The sequence below is a fragment of the Heloderma suspectum genome, chromosome 2, assembly GCF_057233095.1.
Source record: "Heloderma suspectum isolate Gila_16-S chromosome 2, 16-S_ref, whole genome shotgun sequence".
Taxonomy (NCBI): Eukaryota; Metazoa; Chordata; class Lepidosauria; order Squamata; family Helodermatidae; genus Heloderma; species Heloderma suspectum.
In genome coordinates, this window is record NC_139459.1 from 41,343,413 (window position 1) to 41,357,068 (window position 13,656).

At 39.2% G+C, this 13,656-nt stretch overlaps 1 protein-coding gene across 3 annotated transcripts in view; it reads left to right on the top strand.

Annotated features, from left to right (window-relative positions):
- KIF2A (kinesin family member 2A) overlaps positions 1-12,578 on the top strand; it is a 71,477-nt gene extending 58,899 nt beyond the window's left edge. For 2 of the 3 annotated variants that reach the window (XM_084833310.1, XM_084833311.1), the window contains exons 15-20: positions 1,629-1,739; positions 3,595-3,662; positions 5,753-5,903; positions 8,709-8,810; positions 9,276-9,411; positions 10,671-12,578. In XM_084833310.1, the coding sequence (XP_084689436.1) occupies positions 1,629-1,739; positions 3,595-3,662; positions 5,753-5,903; positions 8,709-8,810; positions 9,276-9,411; positions 10,671-10,756 (654 nt within the window). In that variant the 3' untranslated portion in view covers positions 10,757-12,578. Of the gene's footprint in view, positions 1-1,628; positions 1,740-3,594; positions 3,663-5,090; positions 5,205-5,752; positions 5,904-8,708; positions 8,811-9,275; positions 9,412-10,670 lie in introns of all 3 variants that reach the window. The other variant, XM_084833312.1, reaches the window with a different exon arrangement.
- The last annotated feature ends 1,078 nt before the right edge of the window (positions 12,579-13,656 follow it).

The following is a 13,656-nucleotide window of genomic DNA, read 5'->3' on the forward strand; positions in this document are numbered from 1 at the left end:
GAAGCAATAGCTGTTCTCCCTTTGTAAATATAAAAGCCAGCTGTTATTCAAATTTATGTCTAGCACTAATGTAAAAAGGTTAAGCAAGACCCTTGTACAATTTGTATTAGGAGAAAGTAGTTCTCATAATGAAAAGGAATTGCAGGAAGTTGTGTATAAATTGAGACTTTGGACTGATGACATGTCTGCTGTGTCCTAAAAATGACCTCACATGTGAAATCACCCCAAAGTGCAGTACACTTGCAAGCGTACTAGATACAGAATATTAGGCTGCAGCCTTCCTGCCTTGTTGACTGAGCATTGTGGGGAGTGAGTACCTTGGCATGGTGATGCTGGGAATTAGATCTCTTGCACAGATGTAGTCTCTTGCATAGTTGGTTAGGTTCGGTGGCAGGCAAGCCCATCCCCTCATTTACTGACAGCCATGGGGATGGTTCACTTGTTCGCCATGGCTGTCAGGACCCAAATTCTAGTGTTCATGTTTTGTTTTGTTTTAATGACAGAGTTCATGAGCATGTTACATGAGGTGTCCTAAAAAAACCCCATAGTAGCTGTAACTGCGGAGCCTTAGCCACTGGTAGGAGCAGAAAAAAAAATGTGAGGGCAATGGCAGGGAAAGACAAAAACTTAATAAGCTGGTTGTAAGGGCTTGATGGGTGTGGCTCAGTCCTGCCTTTTGAATTGGGAAACAGCTATAGCTCAGGTCCTGCCTTTTGAATAGGGAACAATGGGGATGAAAGGGGTATTATTCCTACGTCAGGCAGTGGGGGTGATAGCAAGTCCTGACTAAGGTAAAAATCCCATTGATAATGTCCCTTGGTAAAATATTTGAGAACCATGGTGCAAGGTAGTCTAATGTCTTCCATCTTCATGCAGTTCTATGTTTCGTGTTATTTTTCAAAATGTATTTATGGTCTCCTAAAGAAATATACAAAGCCACTTACAATAAAATAGTCAAAAATATAAATTATGATGTACAAATAAAATATTCAAATAAACTGCAGTTCTCCATTTCATAGTTTGTTTCAATATTAGCCATGTAGAATTAGAGTAGTGCCCAACCTGATTTACAAAGAGAAACCTTTTGAGGGACCGTGGGTGCTAATTTCCCTTGGTTTACATTTTATACACAAAGGGGGGACAACAATAAGCCTGGAGGATTTTTCAGCTTTCTTTTTTAAGTGGAGTGCTCGAGCTAACCTAAAGATGCTTTTTAAAGAACAGTTAGCAGTGCCTGCAATAAATGCCATGTTAAGTGCTCTCTTCCTCAGTCTCTGACTCAAGTGATGTGTGCTGCCGGGCAGGAGGCTCTAGAAGTTGTGAGGAACAGTAGCAATTAAAAGCGTTTGCCCATTGCTCCATGTATACACAAGAATCTAATGTTAACATTCAGCTCGGACTTAAAATTCAAGCTCGAGCTGTATGTAATCACAATGATAAGATAGCCTTGAGTTTTAATATCAGATCTGTATTTTCTTAATTAGTCACTGGAAGCCAGTATTTCTATTAGGTTAGAAGAGTGCACCATTTCATCCAGTGTCTGTTTATCTGGCTTGTTGGTTGTACTTGTATTAAAATATTTTTGCCCCTGTCCTGAGGAAAAAGCATAAACGTGTTTACTCTTACAGGAATGCATCAGAGCCTTAGGCCGAAATAAACCTCATACTCCATTCAGAGCAAGTAAACTTACTCAGGTCCTAAGAGATTCATTCATAGGAGAAAACTCTCGCACCTGTATGGTAAGTTCATTAAATGTGTTGCAATTCTTGCACTGTGTTAAAACAGTCTGTTAGGGATCTTCACTACATGTTAATAGATCATGTTAAATATTTCTTTATTTGACTGATTTGTACCCTGCCTTTCTACCAAGAAAAATGGAACTCAGTTGTAGTATAGACCACATATAACGGGATGGCATCTTCTGTATTCTCAGGTGCCACCCCATTTTTTAGACCAAGAGTAGGCAACCTGATGCCCTCTAGGTGTTTTGGACTCCTCTCCCCATGAGCCCCAGCTAAGTATGCCCAGTGATCAGGGATTATCAGAGCTGCAGACCAAAACATCTGGAGGGCACCAGGTTGTCTTCTCCTGCTTTAGATAGTGGTGTGAGGCTGGAAGTCCATATTGCTTCACAACCAGACCCCTTCATTGGTTCTCTCCATCGGTTAATTCCTTGGTCTTCAGTATCAGCTGCAAGTCTTGAATTTAAAAATAGAGTAAGTGATATGTATGTCCCTTATGATATTTCTCCTTGGAACAATTTGAAGACGGCTTGTTGATATGTAGAAGTTTCAGCATGTTTATGAAAACTACTTATCAAAATTGACTTAAGTTGCCTTTATGGGAAGTATTTATCCTTCTTAGATTTCAGCAGATGCCACCTGCTGATTTAGGAGGGTACTATTCAAATGTCCCCTTGAATCAGTGACCTGGTTTGCATGTCATGGTGCCAATTCCTGCAGTAATGAGCAGAGTGTTTGAGCTACATGCGCATCCTTTTTGTTTTTAATTAACAAGTGAGGAACACCCCATTCCTGGGTTGTTTCATAATGTGCGAACCTGGAAATTCTGGGTGCTTTTTAGGTTAAACAATCCAGAATTAACCTAACAACAAACCATGGGCAAATGTTGTGTTAACTCTGGGTTGTTTAACCGATAAACAACCCAGAGTTTGCAGGTTCACATTTCACCTAGGAATGGGGCATTTCTGGGTTGTTAAAAGTGGAAATGGCACTCATGCAACTTGTGTGCTCCACTTGTCACCACAATACCTGGGTTAAATAACCCAGGTATTGCGAACCAGGTCAATGTTTATTTGTGGAAAAGCTGTTGTGGAAATCATCCTACCCCACATGCTCCTGTCCTATTTCTTAAGGTGCCTTGTGCAATGTCCTGGTTACTTCGTAGAGAAGTTAGTCCTGTTCCAGCCAGTTAGAAATTGCATATTTGCTTGTGAATAAGATGGTTGGGTTAGTGAAAGAGTAGCTTCTTATGTTTTGCAGCAGTGAGACTGCCAAGGTTATTCTGAAAATCAAGTGTTAAGACACTAACTTGGATTTTTGTTTATATGCAACATTCACTGTTTTGTCTATGGTACTCACTGCCATTTTGAGACTTGGCTCTGTGTTTTATTTGAATGAGTTTATTATTGTATTTATTTTGTACCTGTTTATGATGGCATTGTTATGGCAACAAGAACAACTAGAGCCTCCCCATTTAAAAATAAAAATGGATGTCCCTGCCTAAATCCTCCTACTATCCTCTTATTCTGATTATTTTGGTTCAGCTGGAAGAAATACAGGTGAAAGCATTATTAAAAATTCTAAATGATAACTTCTAGAGCTGATACAGGGTGTGTGTGCCTTTCTTCTCAAAAGAGTTGCCAAATATTAACTGCTCTAATAGCTGAAGAAATCAAGAGGTAGCAATTAAAATGGAGAAAAGGATTTATGTTCAATGCTGATAGCAATTTTATAAATATTCTCTTTTTTAATACTAATCCAGGTTTATACCTGGATTAGTATTAAAAATGTTGTTTACTATGTTGTCCTTGAAGAAAATAACTTCTTGGCTTCTGGTATGCTTTCCTCCCAGATTGCTACTATTTCTCCAGGGATGGCATCTTGTGAAAACACTCTAAACACACTAAGATACGCAAACAGGTAAGATAAGGTTTGCTTAGATTCAGTTCTTAGGATTTGTATGAAATCCTTTGTTATGTACTAGTGCTCTTTGGCTTACTTGGTGTCTTAGTCTGCTTATATGCCATTAGAAAATCCAAACTTGAAGGCTATCTAAATGCTTTCTTTTACATTTGGATGAGCTTCCAATGAAAAAAATTAATTACCTCACATAATTTAGATACATAGTTGTGCCTTCCCTAGCAGTGTCAGAACCCTTTTCCAGGCTTCAATTTCCTCATACTTACTGAATTGTTATGATGAACTATGTTATCCAGGTTCAGATCAGAATTTGAGGGTTACACACTTGTACAGAAGGTCTGAAGTGGAGTTGAAAACAGCTCCCTCACTGCCCAGTTTCCAAATCACAACTGAGCACAATATCAGTTTGAAAAAAGGGTGTACCAATAATATACATTTACCGTACCTTTGGAGCAGGGAGCACTTGAACCTCACATACTGTGTGTTGGGTTTGTTTGTTTTAAATAGTCACTTCTTCCAAAAGATGAGTTGCTTATCTCTGCATCAGTCATTAGATGATGTACCTTATTGGAAAGTATTAGCTGTTGTGTAGCAGGGTGGTAGCAACAGGTGGACAGATACTACATACTTCCTAGACATTGTTGCTGCTTCACCAAGTTGCTGAACTACTGGAGTATACTTGAGTACTGGCTCCTTTGGCTTGGCATATGAGCATCTGTTACTAACATTCTTGGGCTCTCCTTATCCATCATAGTACTCAGTGGTATCCAGGTCCTTGTTTTCCCTGTACCACCTTTTAAGAATTTATAATCAGATAATACTGGTAGGCATCTATGAACTGCATGACCATATATTTTGTAATGTGGCTTCCCCCAATCTGGTGTGTTGGACTAATGTGTTGGACTGGACATCAGATATGTTGGACTAAAACTCCCATCATCCCCAGCCAGCAGGCTCATGTTAATTGGGGATGATGGGAGTTGCACTCCAACACATCTGAAGGACAACCACATTGGGGAAGGCTGTTGTAATTATAATTAAAATAATACTAGGAATGGGCCGCATAGATAACTAAACCTACAAATCATTTGTTTCAGTTTCTGAATTTGTGCAAAACAGTGCCAAGTCCCAAGACACATCTGTATGGCCCATTACTGGGAATAACTGGGAGAATCTCCTCCACCCTGGCCATTGACTTGTAGGATGACTTTGTTCAAGTCACTATCCTTTGATCTCATTTCCCCAGCTTTTAGTAATTGCTTTTGTCTTGAATGGTTGCCAAGAAGGTTATTGAGGGATGGATTGTCAAGCTCTGCGCAGTAGGAAAAGTGTTGCATAAATGACTAAATAAAATAATAGTGGCTGTAATTTTCATTGTCTTTACAAGAACACTTTCTTTTAATTTGCTGCTGTATCTTGCTGCTGCAGAGTAAAGGAATTTGGAATTAGTCCTTCGGACATTCCCTTCTCACAGGGTAGCGGCAGTCGCTCTGATCTCTCTCCTTCCTATGAGTATGACGACTTTTCTCCTTCGATCACCAGGTCTACTTCATTCTTTACATGGAATCTTTATTTTTAGTGTTTTTTTCCTATTCAGCTGTGTAATTCTTCAGACAAACCTTCACTTACTCTGCTTGACTTGAGTCATCACCTCCTTTATGTTTTCATTTTGTTTGACAGGTGGTGATACTGCATGGCCTGCAAATCATCTTCCCAATTATTATTCATCTTTTTCAAACATTTCATGCCCAGGCTTGTTATTTCCCCTCATGTGTTCGAGTGGTGATGTCATCTTTAATACTGACACTTCTGCATCTGAATAATTGAAGTAGGATATTGGTTCATTTTAAAATGCAAATGAAATAATAATAGAAAATAATATGATTAAAACTCTTGGATGACTGCAAGTTTAAGCTTGAAACCAAGTATATAGTGATTGATTACTTACATTAAGGGTACAAACATTTGTGAAGCTGACATCACTATCATTCATGTAAATTGCCTGTGAATTGATGAAGTGTTTTGTTTTGTTTTCTGCCCAAAGTGAAATGTTACTGATTTTAAAATGAACACCTATTTTACAACCATAGAGTAAAGGAATTGACAGTTGATCCCAGCGCTGCCGGTGATATCCGTCCAATTATGCATCACACTCCAAATCAGATCGATGACTTGGAGGCACAGTGGGGTGTTGGGAGCTCACCTCAGAGAGATGACCTTAAACTACTTTGTGAACAAAATGTGAGTATCACCTAGCTCACCATGGTTTTTAATGCAGTAGAAACAAACTCTGGCCAGTTTGTTTATTTATATGTATGTATGTGTGTATAAAAAACCCAGAAAATAAAATTAAAAATTAAAAATAACATTTAAAATAAAAATATACAAAAAAATATTTCTAATGAAATTGATTGGCAGTTGCTTCACAACCACAAGGAACAATACATACATACATACATACATATATATCTCATGCTACTTGCTGTGGTTTAAGGATTTCCTGGATTCTTTCTGTTCTAAATTAAAGTTGATCCTATGTTGCATGCATTATTCCTTGTGGTTGTGAAGCAACTGCCAATCAATTTCATTAGAAATATTTTTTGTATATTTTTATTTTAAATATTATTTTTAATTTTTAATTTTATTTTCTGGGTTTTTTCAGGAGTGTATTTCCTTCCAAACATGGCTCCAAAAATCCTTCAGGTGGCTAGTAGTATAAAATAGAAAATTAATATAAAGCAATATGAAACAACTGTTCAACTCTGTTCATAATTTTATAAACTTACATTATGCCCATCTCCGCCACAACCTTCTAAAGTTAGAGATCCAAATTCTCAGGCTTTGCTTCCTAAGAAAGATGGTCCTAACCCTGTGACTGTTGCAGATCCCTTTTTCTGTACTTCCTGCTCTATGACATTCTTTCTGAAATGGGGTAGTGAGAACTACATGATGTTCTGTATGCAGACACATTATAGATTTATAATTCCGAGCCATGAATTTGCCACTCTGAGCTAACCTAGCACATTTTAAAATTTATTTTAGAAAAGCAGATAAAATTGTATGAAAAAAGGAAGAGATGCCATTATCAGAAATGGAAACATACATTGAGCTGTCATTTCAGAGGGCTTTGTACTGTGATCCTGTACTGTGTGTCTTTTTGCTTGACATCTGCATGGGATAACTAAGGAATTGCTGTTAGGGAGCAGCTGTGTCCTGAGCTTCCAGGACATGGCATCCACTTCATTCTCTTGACTGCTGGGGCTTCATGGAGTCACCAGGCAAGCACAGAGTATGTAAGATGGCAGCTGGACATCCATGGTTCAGGTAGGGATGAGAGGCAAGGAAAAAGAGTAGTGGGGGGAGCAGGGGAAATAAGATACAAAGGGAGGAGGAAAATCCTTTCTCCCTTCTTCTTTCCTCACCTGTCCTCACTAACCTTCACCCCCCCACCCCCCAATTCCCAGGAGAATCTCCCTCTGTATCCAATATGGTGGGGTTTAGTAAGAGGATTTTGTGTAGAGGTTTTACCACTGCCTCCTGTAGGCAAGACAGAATCACACCTTGCCATAAAGCATTGATCACCACTGCGCTTACCAACTCAGGCAATTCCCACCCCCCACCCCCAGCGGGCCACTTTTGTAAGATACAAAGGCCAAAGGTCTAGCACACATGTGATAGGACTCACCTCTTCAGGGATCCTGTCTACATCCTGGAACTGTATATTTCATCACAAAAGAATGGCTTTGCTTCTGTTTGGAAGGAGGGTATCTTAATAGGCGTTTTGAGATAATAAGATGCCATTCTTGGACTTAACATAAATGGTCAGTTTGGTCAGTAGACAAAGGTCATCTGGGTAGGGTGGTCAATGTTCTTGCAAGGGTTTTCCTGGCAATTATATTTTTGTTTGGCATGAGGATTCAAGGCAATGCCTATCTCTAGCCCTATTCAGGAATTCAAAATCTAATTAGAATAAACTTGCCAGGAGGAAGGGTGCTCTAGCCCTGTCCCCCTCCATCTCAGCTTCCATTGCTCTCTACACATGTAGGGCACCTTTCTGAAGCAGAGAGCCTGCTCTGTCCATGTGAAGGGTTTCAATGTGCGGAGAGACTGTGTGGATAGAAGAACTCTCCGCTTCAGAAAGTCAAATTCCATGTGTAGAGAGCAACAGAAGTGATGACAGGTGGTGGTGCTGGCGTGCTTCCCCTCCTTGTGTGTTTACACAGATTGTGAACTCCTGCATATGTCTTCTGTTAGTTGTTCAGGTTACCATGGGCAGTATCTAATATTGCTGCTGCACTCCTGCTGTTTCTGCTGCGCCTGCCAGTAGAGCTTCCTAAAGCAACCCTGAAAATGAGTGGAAACGCTTGTTTCTGGAACAGGACAGGTCAGTGGAGCTCCCTTCTGTGCGCTCTGCTGACCTGCTCCATTCTGGAAGTGAATGTTTCTGCTCATCAGTTTGTTTCAGGATCCACTAGCTTCTTGTTGCAGTAGCAATGGATCCCACTAGCATGTGGGTAGCGCTGGATACTGTAAAAGTGTTCTGCTGTGTTTTTCTTTTCCTGAGTGTTTTTCTCAACTGAATTGCTTTTGTTTTTCTTAATTGATGTATATCCCGAAACAGGACTGGGCTCCTTGCATTGGAAGGGATAAATTTGAATAGCATTTCCTAATAAGAACATAAGAATCACTTCAAAGGTCCATTTGGCCCAGCATTTGGTCTCCAAGAGTGACCAGTCAGGTACCTTTGGGAACCTTACGAACAGGGTCAGATGGACATAGCCATCTTCTGATTGCCGTTCCCAGCACTGGTAATCTGTGCTGCCCATAAACGAAGGTGGATTGAGATTGAACCGGGCCTTTCTATTTTGCACTATCACCGCTAGTAGCTATAGATCTAATCTGGTATGTCTCTTAAGTTGATAACAGGTAACCTGTTTCAGAATACTCTCTGTTATTTCTTTCTTCAAAATACTGGTTTCCTTTAACTTAAGTTTCAAAAAGTTTTTTGGCGTGTAGAATTATAGTGTATTTCATTGTTTTGAAAAGGAGGAGGAAGTTTCACCACAGTTGTTCACTTTCCATGAAGCTGTGTCACAGATGGTGGAAATGGAAGAGCAAGTAGTAGAAGACCACAGAGCTGTCTTCCAGGTAAATATAATGTGAAACACTGGGGTAATCCAAGGATCCAAAGAACCTCATAAAACCAGGGGGGGGGGGGGGGCTTGTGCTTCTGAAGCACTACCTCCCAACCCCCCCCACCCTCAATTTGGGTTTATCAAAAAGTTCTCTAACAGTTGCTAAGTATTTTGTGGTATGGTGGAAAACCTGGAACTGCAAGGCATAGCCACAGACAAACAATACTGAGCCGAAAGAGGTTTTGAGGACTTCATTTAGGGCATGTTAACCCAGTAGAACATCAACATAGGAATCTTTTAAAAACTGTTTTACTATCTCAGTAAAATCAGTCCTGCTTCAGTTTTAACTGTCCTCTGTCTGAAAGGATCTGATAAACTCGAGAGCAGCAAAACTTCAGGTTTGTACCCATTACTTGGTCTTCTTTCAAATTGGTTGTTGTATTCTCTCTCTCTCTCTCTCTCTTTTTGATCTTATTAGGAATCTATTAGGTGGCTAGAAGATGAAAAGGCTCTCCTGGAAATGACAGAAGAAGTAGACTATGATGTGGATTCATATGCTACGCAGCTTGAAGCAATCCTAGAACAAAAAATTTATATTTTGACTGAACTTAGAGGTAGGCTTTTATACCTCTTTAGAAAAGCTTTTTGTGTTACTTGAGAATTTGACAAAAGTGACAACTGGCTTGTTTTTAGAATTTAGTTGGAAAGAGCTAAAAGTTGCTATGTTCTCTTCTCCCCTTCCCCCATCTTTCACCATGATAATAATAATAAAGACCATAGTTTTAGTAGGGGGAGAAAATCATATCAAGATTGACAAACGTACAGTGGTATGTAAACTAAACCTGCGGAACTACAGATTTAAGGGTTTTGATTTGTAATAATACTGTGATCACAATTTGATTACCACTGCAGGATTAAAGGATGGCACGGCATATTGGATTTCAGTTAGGTATGCTTCTTGGCCGCCTTTCTTTTGACTGCTTTCAAACAAACACTCTCACTTAGTTCCTTTTCAAATCTCCAGTGAATAAATTCCTTCAGTTTGCATCTATTGCTGCCTTTCATTTCATAATTGGTTCCTATGAACATCTCTTCTTCAGGCGTCAGCCTTTTTTTTTTCAGGCATCCACAAAACAGTTGGAAGAGCATGCCATTCTTTTCCCTCTTTGATATAATTCTCCAGTCCTTCGCTGGTTTGTTTGTACCCTACTTAAAACATGGTTGTCAAAATGGGACACTCGGTTCCCAGTGGTTTCTTAGTCCAAAGTGGCCTTGCCACCATTGCCTTCTGTGTGTTGCATGATGACAACTCTGTATTTCTAATATATATATTTATATATAAATGTATGAATTGCTTTTCTGCTTGGCATAGTCAAGGCAGATTACAGCAATGTTCAATCCACTGGCTGCATTGGAATGTCATACTGAACTATAGTTCAATGTGGTGAGAAAGGGATGCATTGGCCAGCATTGGGCTTGTGCACACCACCTTCCCGTTATGGTACAGCTGTGAGCTCAGAAGCTTTCATTTCCGTTTTATGTTGACTAGTTTGCTGTGTCCAAACCTGACAAACTATCATTAATGAAGACAAGCCAACTTCAGACTATGGTGTATGAAGCTGGTTTGTTTCACTAGCCATAGTTATAATTAAGGATTCAGACATAAAGCTAAACTATGGTTAATCTAAATCGGAAGCAGAAGCTTCCGATTTCCTCCTTGGGTCCTGCTGCAGGAGGAACGGGGAGCACAGGAGCCCAAGGCTCACAGCACTTGTGCCTATGATGCCTGAATGCAGCCATTGGATCAAGGCCTGGATACAAAGCCATGCCGAAATTATTTTTTTAGTAATGGTTTCCCTTTTTTGTTTTTAAGATAAAGTGAAATCCTTCCGCACAGCACTACAAGAGGAAGAACAGGCCAGTAAACAAATCAATCCGAAGAGACCACGTGCCCTTTGAGGCAAACTTCTGCTGCTAAAGAATGCCTGAGCCTTCATTGTTGTACCATGCAGTTGGTTGGAAATGAAGCTGTAAGAAGTCAACTACTTGAAAGATCTAAAACTTTTGAAGTGTCTGTCGAAATGTCATGTTTCTTCTTCTCCTGGCTGACATTTCAGTTGTGTGGAACACTCCTAAGATGTCTGCAAAATGCTTCTAGACCAGATAGCACAACCAGGCAGGTTTTGGAGCTGGGAAGCACTTTTGTTTCAAATGTTTTAACTTACTCAAATTGTGAATCTTTTATGTTTTGGAAATATTTGCCAATTTTTTTAAAATAATGAAGTAAAAAGGTGGACTTGTAAAAACTTCACAGTATTTTGTTTCACTTATGTCAAGTTTTGTTGCAAAGAACAGCTGTGCAGTTTTGTATTTGCATGCATGCCCACCTCATCAGTGATTGTATATACCTCTTCTTCTTAGACAGCTGTGCTCACCTCTTCCTGTTCTGTGCCTTGACCAAGGCGACTTGACCCTAGTCCTCTCTAAAGCACAGCCTTAATAAATGACATTCCTTATTTGTCAATGTAAATTACTTTTACTGTGTGTACATTTTAATGTGTGTTGGGTTTTGTGTGTTTTTTTCATGACTAGTTCTTCATTTCACAGTATGTGCCATATCATTGACCTGGAATTAAAAAATCTGTCAGTGTGGATTGACAGTAAGGTATTCCATTTTTCCCCTGTAAAAATCTGGAATCATGATTTATTTCAATACCATAAAGAGTCTCTAACATCATCTTTGTAAAGTACAAAACTATAAATTAGTGGATGTATAATAAAAGGTAATTGATTATGAAAGAGTTGTATCTTAGGATAATACAGATATACAGTATGTGTGCTGGTGTGATGTCAGAATAAAGGTGCAATCTGATCTCTGCCTATAGGTAAGAGAGGTATCTAAGGAATAGGATACCAAAATAACCCTTTCTCATACTACTAAAATTGGCTTCTGATGCATGACAGTTTACATGTGCATTAACTGTAGTTTGCAGGTAGTTAGTACTGTTGCTTTAAAAGAAAGTAGCTAATGCATATTTTCCATTTGTACAGTGCCATCAGCTGAAAAGTGGGGTGGATTTGTACCATTTGAGGATTTGCACAATAAACTCCACAAAACTTGTCTGATGCTGAAGAAATTCCACAATGATGCCTGAAACCTTCACAAATGGCACTGTGTATCCAGCACTTTTTAAGATGGTGGCACTTCAATTATTTTTGCAAATTGATATCCAAAAGAAATTACCCTTTTATGTTTTTTTTTTTTTTGTCAGAAGGATTTTAGACCTCTCTAGGAGTTCTCCCTGTTCCCAAAATAGAGTCCAGGTGTTCATAGCAACAAGAGACATTCCTTGGAACTGTTTCACAGTTTGTTTCTGGAACATAAGCCCATCTGTGCTGTGGCTGAGGGAAATAAAGGGAAAACAATGAGAAGAGAGCTTAAATGAGCCACTGTTTCTCAGTATTCAACACAATTCCCATAGGAAGGTAGGCTGTGGAAGTCCTTTGCCATATCATGGTGACAAAGCACCTATCTGTAAACATGAAAACTGAAACAACAACAATGTAGATTTTACACAGTGTGTTTAATAAATTTATGAAATATAAATTAGAAATGAGAATTTTACTTCTACATAACCCTCTGTAAAATGCGTTATTTTCTAGCCACATCCATCTGAACTGAGATGTCTGCTGTCAAGATACTTGAGAACAGATGTATGGGAGATCTTTATATACCCCATACTATCCAAATTTGCCTTACACCAAACTAAAAGTATTTCTGTGACAACTGTCTTGGCTTTTAATTTATACATATTGGGCTGACATGATCTTTTACAGTACTGTTAGTACTTGAATAGTAAACATGAAAGCTAGAAAGTCTGTATGGAAAAGAATGTGCCTAAAAATATATTACTCTCCAGCTGGCTTTAGGCAGCACCGATAGTTAACTGTTAGGAGAGGTACAAACTTTTTTCCTACCCCATCTGTGCCTAAACAAGTAGATCTGCCTGGCAGCAATTGACTGGCTCTTGCTTTAATGTGTGGGGATATACAGGGGAAGCCTACTTTGGCCTCTAGAAGGAATGACACATTCAGTTCACTGGAATAACATATTCATGAGTTAAATGTGCTTTCCACATGGGCAGTTATCTCTTGCCATGTAGCAGGTATTAATATTCCCTTTTTTACTTTGGCATTTTATCCACATAGTAGAAACATCCCTATGGATAGTCAATTCTTGGAATACAATTGGCCATTTTAATTTAATGCAGTTGTGGATGATTACGAAATGTTCGTGGTGCCATGATCTTCACAAGTGCAGCTTCTCCACAAATAAGTATTTTATTCTTGTTTCTCCTCAAGAATAAAAGGAAACACAATGTATGATCTATAATGGTTTAGCTACACAAACCTGCCTCATTTCTAAAACTCACACGTATATAACTTCTTGAGGCTGTATCTACTTTCACTTAACTGCATATTCAAACTCTGTATTATGAACCTGAAAGAGCTTGGTTGCATCTGGTTTAGACTGAGACACCCATATTCTACCAAACCGAAGCTTTTGACACTTCATGTAAGAAACTCCAGCAGAGTGATTGTGCACATTCACCTACTGACCATGGACCATGTTACTGCTTGAGATCTATAGAAAGGGTTAGTGATTAATATCCAGGACATAATGGTTAGTTAAAACAAAGTATCTTCCATATGCCTTAAATGGTGGGGTTCTCCAGAAATTACTTGCAGCCCCATGATTGAGAAGATACTGTCAATCCCTTCCAAGACAAGCCCTTGTTATATCAGTACTTATGACTTCTGTTCAGATTGTGTGGGATTGTGACTGCTCAGATGGTTTC